General features: G+C 38.2%; 2 protein-coding genes across 2 annotated transcripts; both read left to right on the plus strand.

The window, feature by feature from the left end:
• Nucleotides 1-3,739: 3,739 nt before the first annotated feature.
• On the plus strand, nucleotides 3,740-5,667 carry LOC137955994 (galactinol synthase 1-like). The gene is made up of 4 exons (XM_068803266.1): nucleotides 3,740-4,182; nucleotides 4,487-4,807; nucleotides 4,903-5,037; nucleotides 5,132-5,667. The coding sequence occupies exons 1-4, from the start codon at nucleotides 3,856-3,858 to the stop codon at nucleotides 5,351-5,353; spliced, it is 1,005 nt and encodes a 334-aa protein (XP_068659367.1). The 5' UTR covers nucleotides 3,740-3,855; the 3' UTR covers nucleotides 5,354-5,667.
• A 1,932-nt stretch (nucleotides 5,668-7,599) lies between these two features.
• LOC137956520 (Golgi apparatus membrane protein-like protein ECHIDNA) lies at nucleotides 7,600-10,806 on the plus strand. The gene is made up of 6 exons (XM_068804052.1): nucleotides 7,600-7,712; nucleotides 8,063-8,119; nucleotides 8,206-8,409; nucleotides 8,562-8,621; nucleotides 8,802-8,928; nucleotides 10,353-10,806. Exons 1-6 carry the CDS (start codon nucleotides 7,698-7,700, stop codon nucleotides 10,439-10,441), a joined length of 552 nt encoding a protein of 183 aa, XP_068660153.1. The 5' UTR covers nucleotides 7,600-7,697; the 3' UTR covers nucleotides 10,442-10,806.
• The last annotated feature ends 2,781 nt before the right edge of the window (nucleotides 10,807-13,587 follow it).

The raw sequence follows: 13,587 nt of genomic DNA on the forward strand, positions 1-13,587 counted from the left end.
CTCTACATGTGACTTCTTTCTATGAGAGTAACGTAAGACTATTTAGTATTTGCTCTTCAATACTTTCCCTCAAATTAGAGTTTCTAACTTAAAAACTTACAAAGGAAAAATTCTTGGTCTTTAATCTTATTTGATCTTCAACTCTTTGTAATGAAAAATCTTTGAAGGATGTAAATTTGCATCTTATGTTGTCATATAAAAATTAGTACCACCCATAGAATTCTTAATCTAATTGGTGTCAAATACCACAAAATACTTCTTTTTTGTTTTTCTTTTCTACTTCTTCTCGGTTGGAGATCAAAATGACATAAAAAACCAAGTCAGACAAAAGAAATATGGAAGAAGAAAAATTACTCCTACGTCGTCCAATCGAAACGGCAAGACTCTACACCAACCAAAAGACAGTCAAAGTCTACAAAATAAAACTCTACTCAATTTCAAAGGTGGAAAACAATACTCAATTTTAAGGAATAAAAACCCCACTATTACCAAGACAGCTTCAAAAAAATCACCACTTGGGTGAAAACACTTGACTCACATAAGATGTTCGACAACCTCCAAAAGATTTCTAGAAATTTTAAAGGACTAAAAATGACTACTTTAAAAATAAATAAATAGAGGAGACCATAATAGTATAACCATAGAAGTAACAAATAAGTTCAATTGAGTATACCCTCAAAGGACTTTATGCGGGTGGCTAGTTTTCACAGAGATGACAATATGAAAGATACGCAAATGAAATAAACAAACAACACCCATCTAAATGACATACCAACAGTAAAAATCGGTTTTTTGTACAATCGTAGGTTTAGAAACAGGTTGGATTCAGTTAGCTTTCAAAATCGGTTTGAATGATTGAATTCTAATCAAAGTTAGGGTTATTCAAACAATCTTTTAAAACTTGATTTTTTCTTTGCATATGGACAAATTATGAAAGTTAAGTTATCAAAAAATTACAAAATAATACCATGGACATTAATCACCAAATAATATCACATTTTATAGACATCAATAACATTAATTATATCAAAATTACAAAAAAAAAAAAAAACTATGATTCATAGCACAATGTGTCAACTTGAAAGACAACCAACCCTCAAAACTCATATGATGGAGCACTCCACCATACGAGGTCCAACACATGAAAATTTGAGTCAGATCAAGTCACCCTCAAGTCATAAAGGTTTTGCCCAAACTAGAATCATGAGATTGGGTCTAGATAAGATCCCATATGTCAAGACTCTAATCAATTTTTTTAATAAAAAATAATTAAATTTATATTAAGACCCTTTTCAAACGGCACGAAACTTACGTATAGGAATACTTTAACTAGAATTTCAAAATAATATATAAGAAATTTAAATTAAAATCGTATATTCTGACATGGCATCAATTTTTTATGAATAAAATATTTCGTCTATCACAAAGGCTCGTCAATGGCAATAATCAAATATGCCTCTGCTAGACCAGACCTCATTTTATAGGCCCTTCTCTATTAAAAGAGACTACAAAATGAAAAAAAATTGAAAATCATAACCGTAACCACTATTATGGGTCACTAAAGTGACGAACGGTGAACCGTCTTACAACGTATCCTTAATTTCTTAGAAATTTGATCTAATAAATAAAAAAATAAAATAATCATTTTTCTTTCCAAACTCGAAAGTTCCACTGTCAAAAAGTCCTTCACCCATATCCATCTGACATGAAAGTAGATAAAGTGACAATGAAAGAAACAACTTTTCCAAACCAAACGTTACGACACCGCACATGTCACGGACCACTGATGGTACACATGGTAGAACGTTCACGACGACAATTCGCAACTAGAAACTAGCTAGTCTCAATCAAACGTCACTGTCCGTAGCAGTGTACCACTTCCTGGAAACAACCCAGACTTAAGGATCAACTCAGATAAGGTGGTCTCGAGTCTCGAGTCTTCCAATCCATGGCCTCCCATGCCACCTCCGGCTACCACGTTACATGCTTCATTAATTGTAACCCCCGACCCATGGGCCGGAATATGAATTAGAACCTTCACATCGGACTCCAAGTCCAACATTCTTATTTTAGATTCATTCCTCAAAGATCCATGCGGGCCCGCATTTTAATTAAAAAATATTTGAAAAGGATCGCTCGATTCGCTGCGATTGACCGCTGTAAAGCGGTCGACGTCGATTGGCTGCTTCCTGTAGGGACAGGTTCGACGTCAGCTACTTTGGTTTTTACAAAGTGGTCCAAATTATATCTATTTTTTATAAAAAAAGGGCCTTGAAAGCCAAAAAGGGTTTTACCTTAAAACAACCTTATCTTATACAACCACCTTGTGATAAAAGGGTTAATAGTATTAATTAAGTTAACCACTTGTTTTAATTTTTCATTAAACAAATCATCAACTCGTGGTCGGTACAAGTAACCGACGTTTGATAGATTAATTAGTCTGATTTTAGTATTAAAGTCACAGCTTGCTCGAAATAGCCCAACTGGAACAATACAAGCGACCACACTTTTGGGCCCACTCGAACTTTCTCCCTCTTAGTGGACTTGGGTCCAAGTCAAATTGGTTTACCCAAAATCCATGACGGTGGTCGCTCGAGAACAAGATAACTTTTATGTTCAAAAATATAGCCGGACCCACCCAAAATCCGGTCCTGCTAAACGACAAACCATTGTTTGCTTTTCCATAACCGTTCCGCGAAGGCGCTCAGTCTCCACGTGGCAGGTGATGGACCGTGTAAACGATCGGGGTAACACGTGGCGTATCTGCTGGAACGCTTTGTGTCGCGAGTTGGTTGTACGGAGAGAGCTGAGGCGGGGATAACAGAGGAGGTCGGGCACAGGAAGACGAGGGAACGGCGACACGTCTGGATGCGACAGATTATTAAGCAGTTGAACCGCTTAACGACCTTCCGTTAAAGCGACGCCGCCGACCGACATTATTCCTGCCGACAACGGCGTCTATGCCGTCGGATGCGACTTTATCTGCTTCTCATCATACGGCAGATGTCGCCGTACTTCTTTTCTAAATGGAGTATCGCGTCGGAGGTTCTGAACCCGAGTTGAGGTGCTACGCTTGTAATTTGATTTTGTCATATCGGATTTTGTCCTTCCGATACACTCCTTGTAAGCTGATATGTATCGGAGTGTACATTTTCCTTGTATCAGCCGATACACTCAATAGGTATCGGAGTTTTACCCAAAATTGAATTAAAAAATCCAGATAACTGATACAAAGTTCCGAACGTTCTGGATTAAATAATCGATTCCCCTTTACATGCGAGTTTCAGCTAATTAATTACTCCGTTTAAGCCTAAATCTCATTAGATTATTATTTAATTAACTAGAATTAGCAGAAAAGAAAAGTGCGAGAATCTCAAAGGAGAAGAAGGACATGAAAGTCATTTGAGATAATGTATTATCCAAAGTTGGAATAGTATTTGATTCGTCTACTCGTATACATGAGCTCGTCGAGTACGAGAGAGCTTCTAGCGACTCTAGCCACTTCTCAAAATCCACGTGGAGTGCTATTCGAGAACTTTCCCATGCAAACCGAACGCTCAACCGTCGGATCATCCGACTTGCCACTTGTCGTCATGCCATCCAATATTATCGGAACCCCACCACTCTCCATTTGCATTTCACTCGCATTTCCCTTTCATTTGCCCCAAATTTGTCTCTCATTTTGTTTCTATAAAGTCCCGGCCATCCCTCCGACCCCAACTCAAGCTCAGACTCGAAGTTCTCACAGTTCTCACAGTTCTCGAAGCTATTTTTCTCTTGTGACGGCAGCTTTTCTTCTTCATTACAGTCATCTTTGCTTCTTCTTATCCTTCGTTCTTCCTACACTTAGCTACAATGGCGCCGAAGACGTTGAGCAGCAAGACACCCATATACTCCAAACCGGCGGCCGGTGTCAGGAGACGAGCTTATGTGGCCTTCCTGGCGGGCGACGGGGATTACATCAAAGGTGCGGTCGGATTGGCGAAAGGCTTGCGGAAGGTGAAATCTGCTTATCCGCTGGTGGTGGCGGTTCTGCCTGACGTGCCGAAGGAGCATCGCCGGATTTTGGAGTCTCAGGGATGTCTTGTGCGGGAGATCGAGCCCGTATATCCTCCCGAGAATCAGACGAAGTTCGCCATGGCGTATTACGTCATCAACTATTCCAAGCTCAGGATTTGGGGCGTAAGTATTGAGTTTGATTCATTAACAGTAACGTTAGCCGTGTATGGATCGTGGAATTAAGTTTTCGTATATCCGATTTTAGAGTTCTTTTTCGATGTGTGTGGGATTAATTTGTCGCGTCGTTCGTCGAGCTTTGTTTTAGTTATTCATTGCGGTTGTGTGCTTCGAGGTGCGACTTGTCAAGGCTGGAGGATTTCATTATTTTTAAAAGGATTTTTTTTTTTTTTTGGAGTTGTTTTTTTCTCATTTGAAAATCAAGAAATGTACGAGTGAACATTTTGGTGATCTTGATTGTTGATTGCAGTTCGTGGAGTACAGCAAGATGATTTACCTTGATGCTGACATCCAAGTGTACGAGAACATCGACCGCTTATTTGACTACCCTGACGGTTACTTCTACGGAGTGATGGACTGCTTCTGCGAGAAAACGTGGTCTCACACGCCTCAGTACGAGGTCGGCTACTGCCAGCAATGTCCGGATAAGGTTCAGTGGCCGGTCGAGCTCGGCAAACGTCCGGCGCTTTACTTCAACGCCGGTATGTTCGTGTTTGAACCCAGCCTGTCCACCTGCCAGGCCCTCCTGAACACCGTCAAGATTACCGAGCCCACACCTTTCGCCGAGCAGGTTAATTAGTCGAGTTTTCGTGGCGAACATTAAATTTATGAATTTACTACAAAGAATTTGATGCTGAAATTGTAGAATGTTTATGAACTGCGCAGGATTTCCTGAACATGTTCTTTAAGAACATCTACAAGCCCATTCCTCTAGTTTACAACCTCGTCTTGGCCATGCTGTGGCGTCACCCGGAGAATGTTCAGCTGGACAAGGTGAAAGTGGTACACTACTGTGCTGCGGTAAGCATTAAGTTCTCTTTAATAATGAAATTGAGATCAGGGAATTCATGTGGGTGGAGAGCTAAAGATTGATTGTTTGGAATATCGATTGCAGGGCTCAAAGCCATGGAGGTATACAGGCAGAGAGGAGAACATGCAGAGGGAAGACATCAAAATGTTGGTGAAGAAATGGTGGGACATTTACAACGATGAGTCGTTGGACTTCAAGCCCGAGATAGACGGTACGTTGCCGGAGCCTACCGGATTGCAGCCATTCTTGGAGTCCATGTCGGAGGCTGGAGTTGTTACATATATAAAAGCGCCATCCGCGGCGTAGACAACCGCCCGGTGGCTGATTAGGTAGAAGTAATTTATAGTGGGTGTTTAATGAGTGAGTCAAATGTGATTTGTGCAGTTCGATAGAAGAACTGGAAAAAAATACAGAACATCCTGTGAAAAAAAGAGAGTGAGGTGATTTAATTTTTTTCTTGTTTAACCTTTGTGAATAGAGGGTTGGAGATATGTAAGGATCTGTTCCCGGTAAATTCGTTTTCCAAACCGGGAAGAAGCATTGTATTTACTCATTTTATCAATGGACAGAAGGGTATATTATATATAATATGAATTGGGGTCACTTTTATGCATTAATAATTGGATCCCGATAAGCTACGGAGCCTCCTCCAGTGGAGCCTCCTCCATTTCACTTTTTTATCTCCAGAGAATGGGCGGGAGTCTCCTCCAGCGAAGCTTCTGGGAGAGACTGTCATATTACGAAAAAGGAGCTTATAGTCCGAAATCTGTCCGAGCTTGGTTTTCGTGCAATCTGACACTGGCACTGTATCAAATGTCTATTTTTGTCGAAGGAGAACCAGACAAGTGGCCCCTTAAAATTCTAATTTTCTTGTCTTCCAGAATAGACTGGTTGCTGAAAGTTTGACAGATACGAGGATTACGTCCGAACTAAAGCAAATTTGAAGAACCAATTACGTCCATTTCGGTTCAATACTCTTCCTCGAAACCAAGATTAATCACCTCGATTCTTAGAAGGAAAGAGGATGAGATCAGGTTTAACTTCGTATATACTAAGCATTTGAGCTCACTGAATAACCTGAGAGGGCAGTTCGATAGTTTAGCATATATTGGTATAGTATGGGGGAACCCCTTGCATCGAGATGGGTCCAGCCAGGCCGATAACTTTTCAACGTTTCAGATCAATCTTCATTATCTAATGGCTGAGATGAACGACCGCCTCTGTCTCTCTTCTTCCACAGTGCGAGAGCTGCCAGAAGAAAGAGCCTCCACGGAAGAAGGAAGAAAGAGCCTCCACGTATTCGAATTCACTATCTCTCTGCTTTCTCCTCCCTCTCCAGAAGCCTCTCTCTCTCCCCATTATTATTCTGGGAAAAAAGCAGGTCTGGAGAAGGACAGAGAGAGCAGTGAGATATTGAATTCTTTCAAGAGGGATCGAGTCCATGGGGCCAGAAGATCCTGCCCTTTCTTATGTATTTTGCGTTTTCTGCATTCCATTTTTCTCGATCGTCGCCTTGCAGTGCGGGTTTTGTTTTTTTTCTTCTAATACTTACGGTACCATCCAGAGCTTCGGCGCTCTATTTTTCTTTTTCCCTCGTTGGTCTAGAAATTGAATTGTTGAGCTCCTGGGAGGCATCGTCGTTGTTGAATTCTTGTGCATTTCGCCTTTCTTCCTACCCCTTTTTTTTTATTTTCTTCCTTTTCTTTCTTTTATGTTCTCTTTTTTTCTCGTTCTTGTTGAGTCATGCAGAGCCGCTATGCTCTGTTTTCATTCTTTTTGTTTCTCCCGCTTCTCTTTCTCTGTTTTTCTTCCTTCTCTTCTCTCTTCTTTATGCCTTCTTTTTATCTCGGCACAAAGAAGAGCTTTGAAGCCCTCTGTTTCTTTCTTTCTTTCTTTCTTTTCTTTTTCTTTTTTAATTTCTTCATTGCCTTTTATCTCATTGCCCTCTGTTTCTTTCTTTCTTTTATTTATATATTTATTTCTTCATGGCCTTTTATCTCTTTATTCGTACTCTCCATGCAGCTCCGACGTCCGGCGTCAACCATCGGTAGCATTTAACTGCAGGCTGGCTTGAGAAAATCATTCGCAACCAGAGCTCCTCTGTTCTTGGTTTTCTCCAAACGCCCATCATGTTATCAATTTGGAATTAATAAGAACACATGGTTGACAAGGGAGATTTTACCTCGTGTAGATCTTTCGACTGGATGAGTGTGTGTTTTATTTTCACCTTCAATCTCTCTCTCACACAGACATGCACACAAGCGCGCACTCAAATATTTGTATATTTTCTTGCTTCAAAGCGAAGAAAAAGCGAACAGATGTGTTTCCGTTTCCATCTCAAATTGAGTTCCAATAATCTCCGAGGACTGGGAAATTGAACTCCGGTAAGGAAGTTCGAGACTTAGTACTTGAAGTTACTAAATTACCGTCCAAACTACCTTCTTGAAACGCAAGTTTGCTTTTCTTTATAGGGATAGTTACGGTATTTTACTTTTAAAACCTTCGATCGAAAGAGATCTGTTGAAACGAGGAATAAAAGGGAAGGGAATGGTTCAGACGTTAAACAACAGAAAGAAGCTAGGGCTTGTCGTCTACGCTCATGTAATTTGAGATCCTTTTTGGATCTCCTGAATTGAAATCCTATCTAGAAATGGATCCGAATCAGGCAAGTTACTCGTCTCCCACGAATGCCCTATTAATTTCTGAGGCCTCAACTACCTTATTTTATTTGGGATCAAATGCGATTGTTTTAGTCCTTTATTTCCGTCTCCTACGTATATCTTTGGCGTTGAAACGGTAAATCTTACTTTTCTTGATCTATGATTTCGAAAGTCGTACAGGCTCTGGTCGGTTTTTCTTTCCAGTGGCGAATGTTTTCGTGATGGATCTACTATTAGAAATGAACGTGAATTTCTTCCAATTAATGAGAAAAATTGTTTCAATGTTACTTGTTCTGTGAGCCAGTCATCTATTCTTTTATAAATCTAATTAAATCTGTTCTTTCTTGTTCTGCAGAGCTTAGGGGAAAATTATGCAAACCCCAAAACTTGTTTCTTTCATGTTGTCTTCAAGGTCTAGTATTCATACCTTACATGTGTTTTTGGTTTTATTTGATTTCCTCTACTTCCATAAATCTTACTGCCTTATGGCTATTACAGGCAGCAGCTCTGGCGTTCTATATTCTTTCAGCTCTCTTTTTTGATAGCTTTGTTATCGTTTTTGTGGTAACCGTTGTTCTCGCTGCTCTTGACTTTTGGGTTGTGAAAAATGTGAGTGGTCGGATATTGGTTGGTCTAAGGTGGTGGAATGAAATAAACGACCAAGGGGAAAGCATTTGGAAGTTTGAATGCCTTGATCAGGAGGTGCTTTCTGCTTCTTTCTTTTGCAATATGAACTCCATGGACCTTGGAGAGGAATCATTAAACTTTATAACTTCTGTTTCATTCAGTGATTTTATTTTTCATTATCCTCTTTGCAACTGTACGCTTATGTCATCTGTTTCATTGTGTTATAGTCCTTGGCTCGTATGAACAAGAAAGATTCATGGCTCTTCTGGTGGACTCTTTATCTAACAGTAAGTATATTGTCTGTTCTGCGTTTCGAATTAAATTGCAGATTGCAGATCACTTCGTTGCCCTTTCTTAACTTAGTCCTGAGTATTAATGAACTCCTTTAGCATTTTTTTTTTTCCTGACAACACCTATAGCATGTTGTATTTTGTAAATTTTTTATGTTTGGATTTTTTACTTTGCAGGCAGCTGCATGGATTTTCCTTGGAATATTTTCACTCATTAGGTTTCAAGCTGATTATCTACTAGTGGTTGGAGTATGTCTGAGTCTCAGCATCGCAAATATCATTGGCTTCACAAAATGCCGGAAAGGTATGTATGCACTAAGTTTATTTGACAAATTGTAGAGACATCACTTGATGGAGCTTGCATGATCCTGAGTGTAGCACATGAAATAAACTGCAATAGAAAATTTTCCTTGTCTGTTTTTTTCTTTAGGAACCAATACTCCAATCAATACCCTTTAGACTCTTTTGTAAAAAAGTAAAAAATAAAAAAATTCTTAAGACTCTTAGCCATTTAAGATTGTATCAGGATGCCCTCCACTGAGATCCCTGGTTTATATAAGATGCAAGTTAGGTTTAAATTAGGCTGGTGCTTTGAACAAGATTTTCAACATGATGGATGGGAAATTGATGAACGTCAAGTGCCTTTACTCATTCTTTTTTGTGCTATATCAAAGTCTTTTTTTAGTAGTAATGGACTACTTGGTCACGGATTCATTAATGGTTGCTGAACTTTGGGCTCACATGAAGCAGCAGTTCAGTAAGCTATTTTTTCACTATGATTTGAGTCCATTGTCAAAGTAAATAAAAGATATATTGCATGTTCAAAGATGAAATAAAATCATAGTTTTCATCAGAAATTTCATCCAGTACATGTTATTTCTATAAATATGAAAACTTCAAGAAAATTAAGTATATTCTTTTGATGTACTTTTATCAGTATGTGTTGGTGGCTTCCAGGAGTTTTCATGTGTGCCATTTTATCTTCTACTCGGTTGACCTGATTGTACGGTTCCTATGCTTTGAGCCAGTTTCTGGTCTCGTGGGCTGCAATATTTAACAGTCTTTAAAATTTGTTATTCCTGTGTTGGGCATCAGAATGCTTAGATCATAAATACACCCGAGTCACTAAACTATAACGTACTCCACTGCTTCACAAGAATTTTCATGACTCCATTTTGTCTTTCAAAAATGGCTATCTAATGTGGATGGGTTTTCATAATGAAGTTGGTGTTTTGTTTTTCACCTACTCCTGTCTCTCTCTACTGTGGTGGATTAAATAGAAATTGAGCATATAACTCTTTTTTGGGGCTTGAGAATCTTTAAAGATAGGCGTTCTGGCCTTATTAGAGATAATAGGTGGTTGAAAATTGCTGGTTGGTTGGTGCAATATGAACCCCTTTTGTGCCTTTGAGACATCTTTGAGCAGGGGAAAGGGCTGATGAATTCCCTTTTCCTTCTTCTTTGAAGCTTGTGCTTCCCTGAACATTTATCCCCTGCTCCTGAAGAAAATAGGTGGATATTTTTCCTAAGCATTCACCTCCTCAGAATGAAGTCTTGAAGCATCAAAATGGTCTCTACATGCAACCATTAAAATTCAAAATCTTTTTTCATGTGGATTCATTATTCTTTCAACTTCATTTTATTAGATTTTTGTATTAGTGAAAAAAAAAACATATAAAGTACGAAATTTCTATGAATATTTCTGATGGTCCATCCTCTATGCTTCAGATGCCAAGAAACAGCTGCAAGCATTTGCTTCTCAGACGATTGCTTCCCGTTTTACATCAACTATGCAGTCAGCTTTCAGCGTTGTCTGAGTACGGAAGGTGGACGGACACAACATAAATGTCCACATATACACAATATAACCAACCAACAGGGGAGATGTTTGGGCGTGATCTTTGGCCATTGAAAGGCCCTCTGTTGTGGGATGACTTTTGTGTAGCAGATAACCCAACTTTTCTCTTTTCTTTTGAATGCAGTATAATATTTCCCATTATCTTCTTTGGACCCATGTTTTGCTGTGTTTACATTGTAGCATTTGTTCTTACAAGAAGGTGAGATCTTATGGCTATAGCACCCCTTCTTGCTTTTTCTTTTTTGGCATCCTTATGTGGTAAATATTTATAACACTTAAACACTATTGAGAATATATCCAAGGAGAAAAGTTTGTCCACTTTTATTTTCATTTTATTTTTTCCTTTTCCTTTTTCTCCTTTTGTTCCTTGTGAAAGTAGATAATCAAATTGGAAAAGATTGGAAGTTTTAATTTTCCCAACGAATTTCTATTTTTGCTGGGAAAATATTTTTTAATTTTCCTTCTTCCCCTTGTTTTTTTTTCTTCGAGCCCAAAAACCGAGTTCAAGCCGAGCTTGAGCTTCAATATATATTTAAATTTTTTTAAAAAAATATATATAAAATAAATTATATATAAAAGTATGCATACATTTTACATAAAATTAGGTATGACCTCTACATAAAATTGGGCATAACCTATATATATAATATATGTATAAGATTAGACATGACCTCTACTTAAAATTGAGCATAATTTATGTATATAATACATATATAAAACTCGGCATGACCTCTACGTAAAATTAGACTTAATCTATATACATAATACCTGCATAAACACTCCATAAAATTGTGTATACATTTCATAAATGATAGATGCCAGATTCTGACATGAGAACTAGGTTAATTATAATAGAATAACACTTATAATTGTGTTATAGGTGGTTATTTATCGGTTTTCAAATGAAATGTGCATTTATTGAATTTGGCATTAATCACTGTCTATATTGCATATTTTTCTCTCCTGGATTATATTTAATTGTTTTTAGGGTTTATTTCTTCCTGAAATTATTTTTATGGATTCAATTATGGAATTCCAAGAGAATTTTGGTGGAGAAGGAGATATTTACCAAAATGCCATTAGTGAAAGGGGGATTTTTAGGGTAACAACGTTTGAAGAAGAAACGGGGGGGGGGGGGGGGGTCAACCACCATCCGACAACCAAGAACAGACCCGAGGAGAGCTCAAGAGAGTCTCCGTCGCGGCGAGTTCGACACTGCCATTCTCTGCTCGCCAGGCCGAGAGGTGACCCGAGAGGGCTCCTCCGGCGCCAATTCCGTATTCCGACCATCCTCCGGCGTCGATTACCCATTTCCGAAGCTATTTCGACTTCGACCGAGAGCCGGTCAGAGGATTTCGGCTCCATTCCGTCATCCGCCGCACCACCTCCATCCGTGGGTTTCTATCCGTCTTCGCCGGCGTCGTCTCTACCTCCGGCCACTCGCTCTTGCAACCCGAAGCCATCAATTTCTGGAAATTGTAGCACCCGTGAGAACCAGCCTTTGCTGCTCGAGCAGGAGGAAGGATCAATTTTTGGAAATTGCAGCACCCGTGAGAACCAGCCTTTGCTGCTCGAGTGGGAGGAAGGAGAAGGGGAGTAATCCGCCATTTTGTAATTTAAGTTTCCTATAGTTTGAACTTAGGTTTTGAATGTTTATTAAATTTGATTTGATAATTAATGTTTAACGAATATTTGTTTTCCAGATATTTGATTAAATTAGCTAGTTAGGGTAGGATTGTAATTTAGGTTGGATTTTGGTATTTTAATCCGATTTTTGTCTTTCACTCTATGCGCCCGAGAGGGGCTAGACGCAAGGATTGAGAAATCGGATCCGTGGTTACGTGGCGCTCGAGAGAGGCATGAATCACGGTAAAATCTAGAGTTGATAATTTTAGCATCATCACAATAGGAAATTGATTATCTGCAAATTGATTATTTGCATTCTATTGTAATCTGATCTCTATCATTAACTCTAGGCGCCCGAGACGGGCTAGGCGCAAGGATTGAGAATCTAGATTCGTGGTTACGTGGCGCTCGAGAGGTACGAATCACGATAAAATCCAAAGTTGATAATTTTAGCATCATCACAATAGGAAATTGATTCTCTACATTCTATTGTAATCCGATCTCTGTCATTAACTCTAGTCACCTTAGAGGGGCTAGACGCAAGGATTGAGAATCCGAATTCGTGGTTACGTGGCGCTCGAGAGAGGCACGAATCACGGTAAAATCCAGAGTTGACGTTTCCTGTTGTGCAAGTAGTTAATTAGATTATTGCTTGATAATTTAGGATATAATTAGTGTTTAGTTCAGATTAATTCATCATATTTGGTTAAGCTAGTTGACTTAAGAATACACAAAATTTAGTCCTCCCTGTGGACATGACCCTCGCTTCCCGCTAGATTACATGAACAATTCGTACGCTTGCGAGGTATAAAAGCCAATGTAATTAAATTTCACATCAATAAACACTCCATGAAATTGTTTATACACTTCATAAAATAGTTTAAACACTCCATACACTGCATAACATTATGAATAAACTCCATACAATAATCAAACACAACAAAATTAAATAAAATATCACTATCAATTTACAATCACCCAAATAAAAATTATAAATCCTTTAAATAAAATCCTATTACTATTAGAGACTTACTAGAAAATTACAAGAAATATTTTAAATTTTTCTTAGGAAAGTTAAATGGACCTCTTATTGCCTCTTCTAAGGAAATAAATAAAAATTAATAATTAATCTAATATATTACTATACTTATCAATAAATTTTTAATCAAATAAAATATCAAATACAAAATTGCTATGAAAATTGCCTCATGTTAAAAGTATTATATCATCAACTATCAAATACTTATTCAAAAAAATTTTATACGATTTTCTAGCCCATCATGGCAAGAAAATCTTATTTAGAAAATTATATGATTTTTTAACAATAATTTATAATTAGAAAAATATTTTCAAAAAACATGAGGCATTAATGGTCCCTATATTTCTACTAATTTTTTTTTCAAAATTTATTGAAAAAACCACTAACAGTCTCTAGAAATGTATTTCTACTCAAATATCTTTTCAATTTCTTCAAGAACC

This window comes from Aristolochia californica, unplaced genomic scaffold (assembly GCF_029961685.1).
Source record: "Aristolochia californica isolate CCGP_79_NKW_82.1479 unplaced genomic scaffold, dmAriCali1.0.hap1 SCAF_2, whole genome shotgun sequence".
NCBI lineage: Eukaryota > Viridiplantae > Streptophyta > Magnoliopsida > Piperales > Aristolochiaceae > Aristolochia > Aristolochia californica.

What these genes read in the sequence shown, in the direction of transcription:
- LOC137955994 (XM_068803266.1), top strand. Translation starts at nt 3,856, where the DNA reads ATGGCGCCGAAGACGTTGAGCAGCAAGACACCCATATACTCCAAACCG. An exon ending in CCACACCTTTCGCCGAGCAG is followed by an intron (nt 4,808 to 4,902) that starts GTTAATTAGTCG and finishes TGAACTGCGCAG; the next exon opens with GATTTCCTGAACATGTTCTT. An exon ending in TGGTACACTACTGTGCTGCG is followed by an intron (nt 5,038 to 5,131) that starts GTAAGCATTAAG and finishes TATCGATTGCAG; the next exon opens with GGCTCAAAGCCATGGAGGTA.
- LOC137956520 (XM_068804052.1), top strand. An exon ending in TTGAATGCCTTGATCAGGAG is followed by an intron (nt 8,410 to 8,561) that starts GTGCTTTCTGCT and finishes ATTGTGTTATAG; the next exon opens with TCCTTGGCTCGTATGAACAA. An exon ending in CTTCACAAAATGCCGGAAAG is followed by an intron (nt 8,929 to 10,352) that starts GTATGTATGCAC and finishes TCTATGCTTCAG; the next exon opens with ATGCCAAGAAACAGCTGCAA.